This window comes from Strongylocentrotus purpuratus, unplaced genomic scaffold (assembly GCF_000002235.5).
Source record: "Strongylocentrotus purpuratus isolate Spur 01 unplaced genomic scaffold, Spur_5.0 spur5_scaffold_6, whole genome shotgun sequence".
Taxonomy (NCBI): domain Eukaryota; kingdom Metazoa; phylum Echinodermata; class Echinoidea; order Camarodonta; family Strongylocentrotidae; genus Strongylocentrotus; species Strongylocentrotus purpuratus.
Genome location: NW_022145612.1, coordinates 22,203,869 through 22,216,468, shown reverse-complemented (window position 1 = coordinate 22,216,468; position 12,600 = coordinate 22,203,869). Strand labels below are relative to the sequence as shown.

Genomic DNA, 12,600 nt, shown 5'->3' with positions numbered 1-12,600 from the left:
AGGAAGGACACTTTTTTTTTTGTCCTAAAAAAAAAATCGCAACGACTCAGCCAGCCGCTGAATAAGCGGAGGGGGGGGGGGGGGGGGGGGGGGTAAGAGGAAGGACACTTTTTTTAATTCTTTTTTTTTTGTCCCAAAAAAATCGCAACGACTCAGTCAGCCGCTGAGTAAGCGTGGGGGTGTGGGGGTGTGGGGGGGGGGGGGGGGTAAGAGGACATATTTTTTAGGTCAGCCATTGGGATTTATTTATTTTTTATTTTTTATTCAAACAAAAAAAAACACAAAGGGGGGGGGGGGTTCAACCCCCAAAACCACCCCCCCCCCTGCATACGCGCCTGAATTCACTTATAAAATTGGATGCCAAAATTCACTTGAATTGTGTAATAATGCGAAAGAGGATGTCATTTAACTCTGCAAGGATTTAAAAAAAATGTGTTTAAAGACGAATATTGATGAAAGGATACAAACTTGGGTTTTGTATTTTTTCATCCATATTCGTCTTCAAACACAATCATTCTGAAAATCCTTGCAGAATTTAGTTTTAAATGACATCCTCTTTCACTTCATAATATAATTGAAGTGAAATCTGCCATCAAATGTTTCGGGCTCCCAACACTTTAGAGAAGCTTTACAGATGCTTAGTGACTATTCAAAAGTTACAAGGTTTGTCCAACACTATCACACAAATCATTCAATAAAAAGGCTCAGAACCAGGGGTTAAAGTAAATAACTAATTTAAAGACATCACTGTACACTGTAATGTATTACCATCATCTTTCTCTGCTCCTTCCCATACAGCGTCTTCTAAACACTCAAATTCTTCATTTCTTCTCATCTCTTTTTTCCCCGCACTCTTCCCAACTATCACTTTCTCTTTATTTCCCAATTTTATTTTTCTCAACCAATACATTCCCTGCCCCAATCTTTGGCCTTGACGTGAACAAGAAATCTCTAGTCAAACGGCAGACAATGATGGAAGTATATTGGAATATATATGTTATAAATGTTTCTTTAATTTTTTTCCATACAAAATATATCTCTTTACACAAACCTTTAAAAAGACAAGTTCTACAATGAAAACAACAAAATTATCTGCTGTCGTTAGTTCATTCCAAATGTTTACAATAGAAATAAATCAGTGATTCTTAAATGTTTCACATAAATGTCATTGCTATCAGGTTTTCTATTGTTAATTCACATTTTGAAAGTCTTGGTAGGCCAAAATTCTGAATGTGCTGATGCTACAAAAACATTTGTTATAACATTGTAGCCTTTTCATTCAGAGAGCCTTTCTCAATCTATAGGAAATGCCCTTCTCCTCAACATTTTGTTTTATTTGCATACCAACTTTAAATTTGCATCTAGTTCTTGATATTGAATATTTGAGATGTCTTTTGTCATGGTTGAAAATAAGTCAATCTGTCAATGGGATTTTGATTTCATGTTAAGACAATTTCAATGAAAAAAAAAGTTCCCCCACTGTAAACATCCAAGTCAACAAATGAGTGACGCTTTTTGATCTCTACTGTTCTCTACCATAAAACTAGAAGTACACATGTATATGATTTAGTTTCTTACGCTAAATAAAAACACCAGATAAAATTATTCTGCCTGTCATAACATGCTATACCTACACACTTGTTAATGCCAAGATTTGCTATAATCTCTCAAAAATTACAATATCCAACCATATCCACAACATATCAATATTCTTTATATAGCAAAATGATACTTAAAAGGCTTTCATCATATAAAGGAAATATTATTACACAAATATATAATTCTAAGATTAACATTGCATTGTGTATCTACTGGTGTATCATACTATCAAGACATAAATTTAAAAAAAATCATACTTATGAGATATTTAAGTGAAAGGTATGAAAGAAGTCAATGGTTATTCAGAGTTAACTAATTTTCATGACAATACAAAGCCAACCATTAAAAACTTTCTATATATGCTAATACACAACTACTGTTTATATATAACATTGACTTTTATAGTCTTGTAACAGTATTTAAAGTACTCATATTAGCTGTACAGTACACACACAATCATTGAAACAAAACTTTGTTAGCATCCTCAGTGAAATTGCAGTGTTTGATTTTTAGAAAGACAGAGGTGGTAAAAGTTAATAATTGTACACACATCCACATTAATTTCTTTTTGTTCTATCAAAGATAAATCATGTATAAAATGAAGAACCATAATTAAATGTAATCAATATGATGAGAATAATTCATGTACAACTGCATTGGTATGAGATCACACACATCAAAAGCTACCGAGAGCATATTACACAACTTTAAAAATCTTGCTTAATGAAGATGGAATGTCGATTTTCGGTTCCACAACTCTTGTAACTTGATACATTTCATGGTTGATAAGCAATCGCATTATATTTCTTCAAGAAAGGCACTGAAATTCAAAGACTTATAAATTATTCAGACAAAGATAGGTAGAAAATATCACACAATATTGTTAAAGTGAAGAACATTATTCTTTTAATATATAAAAAAGATTCTGCATGACCGGCATGAAATAATAACTGACCTTTTGAATCAGTAATTTCTATAATGTTACATTAGCTTTATAAAATAAAATAACTTTGAAACTACTGATGTGTACGAATATATACTGAACTGTACTTTACATAATTGAAGGAAAAAGAATTTCTTCATGTACAGTCACATACTTTGGACACTACTTATGTCCTTATTGCCTGGCAATGAAGATCACTGTTAGAAAGGCACAAAGAGTTAGAGAAAAGGTTGCCCCTAGCGACGTGCCCCTCCCAGTGGGCATCGTTTTAGCTCTAGTCACGGGTACAGGTACATTGTTGTATAGACTGCTTGGATATTCGTCGGTATTGCGATTGAAGCACCAAAGTTCAGGATCTAGTACAGCTGAAAAGTTGAAAAGAATACTTGATGAAATTAAACATGTTTCAAGATTTTTGACAAGATACTAATACAATAATTGTATTGTGATGCCATTACAGACTAATTATGTTACATATGTCTTTCAAGTCCTTAATTTTAAATTCAAATCTCTGTTTTCAAGTGGTTCCATGCTGTCTAACATTAAAGGCAATGTTTAATTCTTCCCTTTCATTGGGGTCTGCAAACAGAATATCCACTTTAAGATTTCAAATAAAATTATGGATTTAAGAAGAAAAAAAAAGAATAGGCATTAAACCATAAATTCTACAATTCTAATATAATGTGCATGTTACAATTTTTTATAATTGTGTATCTTTCTGATCTGTTAGACAATACAGATGTCATGAATTACTTTTATTCTTTGGCAGAGCTTTACTTCATCTTAACAGCATGAAAAAAACAGAAACATAAACATTACCATGAGTTGTTGTTTTCATGACAATCAACCCAGAATACGTACAATGCTAGTTTTCATGCACTGCCAGCTCATTTTCATACTTTTAAAATCAAATTTGAAATCCTTCAACAGTTTCTGAAGAAAAAAAAATCACACACAAAGAGCAGCTTACCTCATACACCATAATAACAACTTTGGATTTATATAGCTCTTAATACAATAAATCGTCTCTAAGCGCTTTACGACATATTATTACCCCCGTCATCAGATTCATTTGCGCACAATGTGCACCATCTCCACTCCCTGAAGCGTATTCCTACCATATGGTTACTGTGAGGGCATAGGCAATTACTATCACAAATGCTTTCATCATCCTACATTTCTTTCTTGGGTATTGAGTCGCAAATGAAGATTAATGCCTTGCCAAAGGACATTAGTGCTGTGTCGGGGATCGAACCACGACCATTGAATTGCAAGTCAAGCACTTAAACCACACGCCTACGACACTTCTACTTGCGACATGAAGTTTGATGAATAATATAAACTGAGGGTCTCACCTGGATCACTGAGGACGAATCTAAACCAGAAGTTGACAGCACTCTGGTCACAGCTTGACCCCTGGCACGAGAATTGATAGGTCACCTCTTCACTAGGACAGGGAACACAGCTGGAGATTCTCTACAACCAAGAAGTTACCAAAAAGAAGGAATTAAGTTATATTAACTTGACATATATTTCACTTCATCCAAAACCCTAAATCTACATCCATGCCAATGGCATTTACTTATGGTTTCCAAGTGCATGACACTAGTAGTTAACTAACCCAAAGAATAACTTTAGTTGTTCCGGGGATTTATTGGATTCTTGCCCGTCAATCTACAAGATTACCCACCAAAGTGAATGAGAAAGGCATAAAGCAAGAATAAAGTACAGTTTCTCAGCAAGACATGGGCATCGCCATTTTCTTGAGAACATGACAAACTATGCAGAGTCGTTTATCAACTAAATGTATTCAAATTTATAGATGCTTCCTCCCCAGATGTTTGTGGTGTTAAAGCATTTCATTCACCTGCTATTATCCTTTGTACTCCACTTGCTAGAACGTAAATTGCATAAATAAGTTGGTGCTATTCTGGGGTGAATGTTTTGCATAAGAAATTCTGCTATATTTTAGTATTTGTAACTATTGTTACCCAATTATATATTTTTCACCAACTGTAATTTTTAACTTCTCGGCTATGATTTTCCCTGATTGAAAAGTAAAGTTTTTTTTATTAGATCAAAAAGTCTTTTCCAATTAAAGCTTGGTGCATGATACATGTACAACTCTGCCTGGTACATCAGATTTTCAAGAAAATGGCTGCGCCCATGTCATGCTAAAAGGCCTTGCATCATGCCAAGAAATCTTTGTTTATATCTCTTGTATACATTTGTAAGATTTATTGTACATCAAAAGGCAGGAATTTCTCTTGTTTGTCAGAATACCTACATTTATTCTTTGAGGTTAGTTCTCCTTTAATTTGCATGCTCACAAGGCTGTTAGAGTGTTACGGGTCAGACTTACCTCTTGACAAATAAGTTCTCTGGTGGCAGCATCTGTGGTAATGTCTTCAATGCTGAAAGATCAAATTATTTTATTACAAAATTGCTCATTAAATGTTTGGTATCATTAGAGACTCTGCATTGAAAGATTCATAAGATCAAAACAAAATGATACCTAAATCTCTCTATTTGGATTAAACAGGTTTCCATTGCACTTTCATTAACATAAAGCATAATGATAGTAGAAACAAAAATGACATTCAAATGAAGGTTTGATTCTAACTCTTCTTTAAAAGGGCTCTATGAGACATATGCTATCCTGCCTTCTTGTGGCTTAATCAATGTAACACAGTTTTGTGGTCTCCCCCCTTGTTGACTGTATTAATACTATAAACATGGTGATCCAAAAATTATATACCCGGTTACTATTGTGAGTGCCAGAAATCTTTCCCAAGATGGTGGCAGCGGTGGGATTGGGAAAGCTATTTTTTAAATATAAATCATACCGTACCAGAAAAATAAAAGTATTAAAACTACCTTATGTTCTACAGGGACTAAAACAATTTTCTGGTAAACTAAAAATCTTTGATGGTGATAAAATATGTATGGCAGTTAGATCTCCTCACAAATCATGATTAATGTTGACCCTTATGTTTTCTTCACATTCATAAATAATTGCCTTGATTTTTCTGTGATGGAATACTTACCAAATTCTGGCCAATGGATCTGTTTCGACCTGTAGATGTAAAAAAAAAAAAAAAAGTGGGGGGAAACAAAGATGGACACAAATACCAAATTAGCAATCCAATAGAATGAACCTTGAAGGGTTGGAACTGATTTGAGTTTTTGATTGTGATTTAGAACTAATAGCTCTTTTCAAAAATTGGGTGTCTGTAATGCAGCACTGAAACATCTAGGAAGGTTGAACAGCTTTCAACTCTTGGTAGAGTAATTTACACTTATACAGAAAAATATTCATTAACCCACTTCATGTATCCCTGTTGTATTGCTGAGGAATAAACTATGCCTACATAACAGCAAAATCTGAATCAGAAAACTGTCATTGCTTCATAGAAAACGAATCATATCTTCCATGGTACATGCATTCACATGTAGCTGTAAACAAATACCCAGAAAATCAGAAATCTTGTTTATTGTGTTTGTGATGGTCCAAAGGTCTGGACTATATAGGGCCTTCTTTTCTCAAGACACCCACTTTAGTTTGGTTTTGCTTGAAGTTTATTCCACTTGAAATACAGTTTATACAAATACCATGTAAAGACCTCTATATCATCTGTTTAAAGCCAGAAGGGTGTTAACTCTTTTATTTTACAGAGAGTTAAAGGTATAGACCAGTTCTGGTCATGCGCTTGCATTGTGAAAGAAACATTGTGGAATCGATCAGAAAAGGTTGATCATCTAGCATATAAGTATTGGTGTGTATACTGCGAGGTTCTGGAATCATCGAGATGATAAGTAATTTGGCCCAGTCTTGGTAAAGTTACAAGCACTGTTCACAGAAAGATGTTTATGGGACTACGCGATATCTGTCCAGGCCGGAATTTACCAAATATATTAATTAGTTGGCGGTTTCCCGGTAAAATTTGTATCATCACGTACTAATCAAAACATATTCTTTTACATGATTGGTAACAAGAGCTTCCATTTCATTTTTTGAGAGGGGGGCGTTTCGAAAACTGATCTATACCTTTAACACCCTTCTGGCTCCACCTAGATCATGAAATCACAGTGGACTGTTTTAAATGCAGAATCCACACGAGCCTTGGATCTCCTTACCATAATGTCCACATAGTTGATACATCCAGTGACTGTCACGCAGGGTGATCTTGCATTAGCATCATTAATGTAATCAAGGGTATCTAACTGATAACCCAATGGTCTTCCGTCTGGTTGGTTGATGCTTGCCGGATCCCTGTCGTACGTCGACTCGTTCCTGACAGGGTCCCAAGCTTTGGCGTCCTCAGGTGCGCATTGTGCCTCACAGTCTATTTTGGAGTGAAACAGTCACAAATGAAGAAAAAAATGAATTGTGATTCAGCATTTCTTAACTTTCTCTTCTTTGGTTGAACTGTGCAGATACATGTATATACTCTGAAACATGCATAAAAGTTCATAATTTTCTTCTGAAAGAAAAGTAATGTTTCATGTATTCAGAGAGAATTCTAATTTCTTATAGCTTGTACAGATGTTGCTTACTACATTGTGTATATATGTAGGAGTATTTGCTGTATTTACTGCCACTATTAGTTACAATTTGAATAGTATATGAATTTCACCTAGTAATATAACTAATTCCTGATGATATTGCAGTCTAAATCGAGAGGTCCATCCTGCGCAGGGGCCCCACTCACAAGCTTGGTTTTTCGGGGTCCTAATTTGGATCATAAACTGAACTGAACTGAACTGAATGGAGGATTAGCCTTGAATATTTCCTGATCCTTGTTCAACTCTTCCTTTCCTTGTCACACGATTCATAACTTTGTAATACATGTAGCCTACACGTACAGGTCAGAGCAATGATAAGGTACACTACAGTAGCCCACTTCCTGTCTGTCTATAGTATGTACGATACTATAAAAGAAAACAAGGCCTGTAGCATATACAGTTGACAACTGAATTATCAATCATACCCTTACCAAGTTGTGTCATTTTACAAGTTTGTTAAAAATTGATTAGTCCTAAATTATGCTTGAACTTTAGAATGTGACACATTAAATCTTCCATCGAAAAGTACTCAACAAAGACCATTATTAAACCAGTCCACCTTTTATTCTCGAGTTACCAAAGACACACTAAAAAAATAATTTAGTTGTTGACTGTAAGTGTGGTTTATGACTGATTGACTGAACAATACAGTTTTGCAAATTGATAATTGTTCCAGGCTCTCAGCAGTACCGTCTAAGCTACAATGTAGTTAGTAGAGAGAGATTGAAATTATTATGATTAAATGCTCCAAGTCTCCTACAGTCTGCTGAAAGCAAGAAAGGTGTTTAATAACTTATTATTATTTTACATGGAGTTAATGCTTTTCTGGCTTTTATCAGGAATGGGCTGATTTTAAGGATCTAACAGAGAGGAAACATTTCTCTTTGAAGGCAGATTTCTCAGAACGGGATTATGTTACGGTATTGAGTATTATATTCTATATAAGGCTTCCATGTGGTACAATAAATCAGTGTACATGTATTCAATATCATTAGCGCAGTACCCGGATGACTGACCAATATTGTTTTCGTATTGCTCAGTTATCCAGGAACTATTGATATCGATATCAATATCACACACAAAAAAAAGCCATATTTGCTGAGGTAAGTCAAATGTTGTTATTTCGCTAGTCAGCCTGGTACAAATAATGAATGGTTATGAGTTCAATGGTGTGAATATTTTCATGAGTTGAAAGATAAACATTCTATTCAACGAGGCGTCAGCAATTAACGTTAATCTTTCAACAAATGAAAATATTTGCACTATTGAACGAATGAAAAACATTCATTAACGGCAGACAGGTACACAGTCTGCATATAACCAAAAATACACTGCGAATATAACCAAAAATGCACTGCGAATATAACCAAAAATGCACGCCCGTGTAATAAAACATCAATCTATTGAATATCATGTGACCAACAATCCTCCACGTAGTATAAATAATAATAACAATATTATATGGCTTTGTTTTTGTGTGATACAAGAATATATTGCTCTCGCTTTGACACAATATTGGAGTCGTCTCCGACTCGTTCAATATTGTCATAGCTCAAGTAATATATTTCTGTATCACACTCAAAGCCATCCAATATCATATAAATACGAGAAAATACTAGTATCTAATTATACCATACACATGTAGCAAAGTGCGTACTAAGTTAGTCCACACTTTTATGGAGTGCCTGTTGTCAACTCATTTATCCTGTACAGATTATTTTAATCCTTCAATGAAAAGTCTCCAAAAAATTAATTTTGCAATGAAATGGGAAGAAAAAGATAATATGAGTATGAACTGAATTTCCAAAAAGTCTTTGGTAGATTATCTTTGTCATGAATATTGAAGGAGGAAGATGAAACCTAGCATTCTATAGAAGTGTGAACTAAAATTCTTGTTTAGTCTGGACTTAGTCCCGGCTTAACTTATGAGAATACCACCCAATGCTCATAATCAGTTGATTTTCAACAAGATTCTGGAAATGCACTTGTACATTGCAGGCCCTACTTGTAACATGTGAGAAGTTTAAAAATATGGTTCTCAAACATTTGAATCCTTATCAGATATTTTAATTTCAATATATGTTTTACTTTTAAAAAGATTTTAATCTTAAATAGACAGCATAAATCAAACCTTATATATTTTTGTTGTACAACCACATACTACACCATCATAATTCACTTTCAATCATTAAAGAAATTGACATTATCATAAGCAGTGCAGCCTTCTTAATACTTGGTCAGAATGAATCTACATGTACATGTACATACTAATTCCAATGCACAATATAAGTTGAATATTTTTTACTCTTCAGAGACTAATTGTTGTTTTCACTTCATAGATCACAGTAATTTTTCATCAAAAAGTTTAACTAATATATATGATTTACTAGCCTTTCTGGCACAGAGTAACAAGTAAGCACAATAGCATATTGTGTGACTTTTAATTGGTACATAAATATAAAAGATGACAGTATAAAATCTATAAATATGATTCGTTGGGCTGTGACTCTGTAATTATAGGTGTGATTCATGCCAGTGCACATACACAAATATTTGTATTGACTGTTGTTTACAACAAAAAGTGCAGAGTATTCCATAATTTCATCGAGTCTAAATCAATTTCCTGGTTCGCTTTGTTCAGGTCAATGAGTCTGGATAAAGTTGTCGCCTTGTCGGAAATGAGTTCATTTATCAAAGGATTTTTATACCCTCGTAAATTCATGGAAACCAGTAGCACTACTTTAGAAATTCCTAAAGAGAAATCAGTCGTACAATTTTTGAAAACATTGCATGCCGGACAAGATTTTGAAAGATTTTGCTCTGCCACAACAGCCTACAGTGTTGCATACTGTAATATATGATGTGATACCTATATGATATTTTAGTAAAGAAATAAAGATACAATTCAATCTCATTCAGTCAAAACTAAAAAAAAAGAAAAAAAGTTAGAATTATATTAAGTCAATGTTTAATTACACCCTGGTAAAGTTTTCCAAGGAATTCTTTTTTCAATCAATGCAAATCATCTTCATCTAGCACTGGAATTTTCAATGACCTATAAAAAGGAAAATAAAGAGGTCTCTGAAGGAGTCTGGATCACTCTCAGCAGTGGCACAGCTATCGAGGGGCAGGGGTGAAATGAATGGCAAAAAAGGTGAGGAGAAAAATTGAAAGAGAGGAAAAGGAATGGACAAGGAAAGACGAGAAGGGAAAGAAATGGACACTCTCCCAAACTCCAGAATTCATAACCCCGTTCTCCCATCACTGCACGGTAGGTTTACTTGTACCGGTAGTCCAACATTCTAAATTTTGTAAAACCACAGACATTCCACTTTCCTTTCAAAGATATACCCCTTCAATGTACAGAAAAAAGTATTTCTCTTTTAATTATGCATTAATATAATATACTAATTAAATTAAATGACACTGGTAGTTATTGCCCGAGTTATTGACATTTCATTGAAGTGCATTTCTTAAATGAAAATCAATGTTTGCATTGATAGCTTAGACCTTTGCAATAATACTTTAAGGTACTTTAATTAAGGTATTTAACTCCAAGATTTTTTCAAAATCATGAACATGTTCAATCCATCTTTAGTCTCAGACTATAGGTTTCATGCTCTTTGAGACCTTGTTCACTTCCACAATAAATATATCATATTAAAATGTTGACATGTAATCCTATGCGTCTAGAAGAAAAAGGGGGGCAACTTCATTCATAAACTGAACCAATCCTGAAATGAAAGTTTATGAAATACCCCTGCAAAAATACCTCCACCAATGGCTATCGCACACCCATACGGCCGGTACCGGGTAGAGCGTATTCCAGACCTGTTGAGCGGGGTAACTTCATTGTCATTATACTCTCACCTCTTCTCAAGCAGGGCTAAGGCTCAAATTTGGTAACGAAAACGAATTGTTAGAACACCGCGCTTGTAACCCAAATTGTGTCATTATATTTAAGTTTTACTTACCTTTTGAATATAGCACAAGGATCGTGAATAGCAATACGAAAGCTAAGTGTAGGCCCCTCATCATCTACAGTTTATAACTCACTTCAGAGGAAATTTTGTATGACGTTTTCGTTCTACAAAATGACGCGAGAAGTGTTGGCTTTTCCAATATTATGACTCAGCTAGACAGCTATTGTCATTGTAATTCCTTATGTGTCGGTGTACCGGTAGCGAAATTTGTTGGTATAGAGTTCAATTTAGCGTTCCGGTAGGCCAATTATATTATTACCCTGAATTATTTATATATCTCTCTCTCTCTCATTTCTCACTCCCCATGTTTTTCTTTTCCTATCCATTTTCTCTCTCTATTATTATTATTATCTATATTCACTCTCTCCCTCTCTCTCACAAAATGGGGGAAGAAAGAGTGTCAGTGTATGTACCCTATAACTTTTATCTCAATATGAAGCATTTTGTTATTAGGCCTATAGGCCTACCCGATTGCACTTATACTTATGAATACTTATGAATACAATGTTTAGATCATCATACATTCAAAATTAAGATCAGTTTTATATGATGGCTTTTTACAGCCATTTTTCACAAACATGTAGCAAAATTAAAAAAACTAATTTTGCAACCCATGATATAAAATTTTGCAAAAAAAATTATGACTTTTTAATGCCATTTGTAAAATTCATGAAAAATTAAATTTTTCTAAATTTTGAAATAACATTGTGAAAATGGCCGTAAAATGCCACCAGTTTCCCAAAACCAAAAGACACATGCACTCACAATCATCTATCCCAAATTGGTTCTTGATTTTTAAAATGCATTTACCCAGGCTACAAGTATAACTCTAAAAGGATATAAAAAATAGACTCTTCTCATTATTCCTCCGTGCCTCAGAATAGAGCACTATAGCACAAAGGCACATTCTAAATGTGGTATTTATTTGTCATCATGTGAATAAGTAATAATAAACTAAAGGCCCAAACTCACCATCTGCCTGCCCAAGATGTGCATACACAAGGAGAACTGCAAACAACATCCATTGACAATAAATATGATCCATTTTTGTAAAGTTTACAAATATTCATAATTCTCTCTGATAACCAGGGGTATTTATGGCACCCCAATAAAATGCCAGTGTACTGAACATATATAGCTATGGAAGTCGTCGACATAAAATGACATCGCACCGTAGTTAATCATTCACAGACAAATGATAAACACAGATTAAATTGGCCTGCTAATTGCTTCCAGTAGTACCATCAAGTTTAATAGTCTACTAGGTATTTCTACAGACTGTTATAACTGACACAAAATAGTACCGGTATTCATTCATAAGTTTAGCAGTTAAAATGGAATGAATTTGATTTCCATATTCCTACCTTTAAATAAAAAAAAATAAAAAAATTGTATATGCTCATCTGTAATAACAAATTTCTTAATTGAGTTCTCATGAGATTAACAATAATTATGCCTTAGACATTTTCATCTAAAGCATATAACTTGTGTATTCCTAGTTTTATTCCT

At 34.1% G+C, this 12,600-nt stretch overlaps 1 protein-coding gene across 2 annotated transcripts; it reads right to left on the bottom strand.

Moving 5' to 3' along the window:
* Positions 1 to 991: 991 nt before the first annotated feature.
* Positions 992 to 12,200, bottom strand: LOC578301. 2 transcript variants are annotated; one of them, XM_003727232.3, is made up of 6 exons: positions 12,064 to 12,200; positions 6,680 to 6,888; positions 5,590 to 5,618; positions 4,905 to 4,956; positions 3,898 to 4,018; positions 992 to 2,907 (listed from the first exon to the last, which is right to left on the bottom strand). In XM_003727232.3, the coding sequence occupies exons 1-6, from the start codon at positions 12,134 to 12,136 to the stop codon at positions 2,717 to 2,719; spliced, it is 675 nt and encodes a 224-aa protein (XP_003727280.1). In that variant the 5' UTR covers positions 12,137 to 12,200; the 3' UTR covers positions 992 to 2,716. The 2 variants fall into 2 exon arrangements, with proteins under 2 accessions (XP_003727280.1, XP_799992.2); XM_794899.5 differs by lacking the exon at positions 12,064 to 12,200 and adding an exon at positions 11,083 to 11,261.
* Between the last annotated feature and the right edge of the window lie 400 nt (positions 12,201 to 12,600).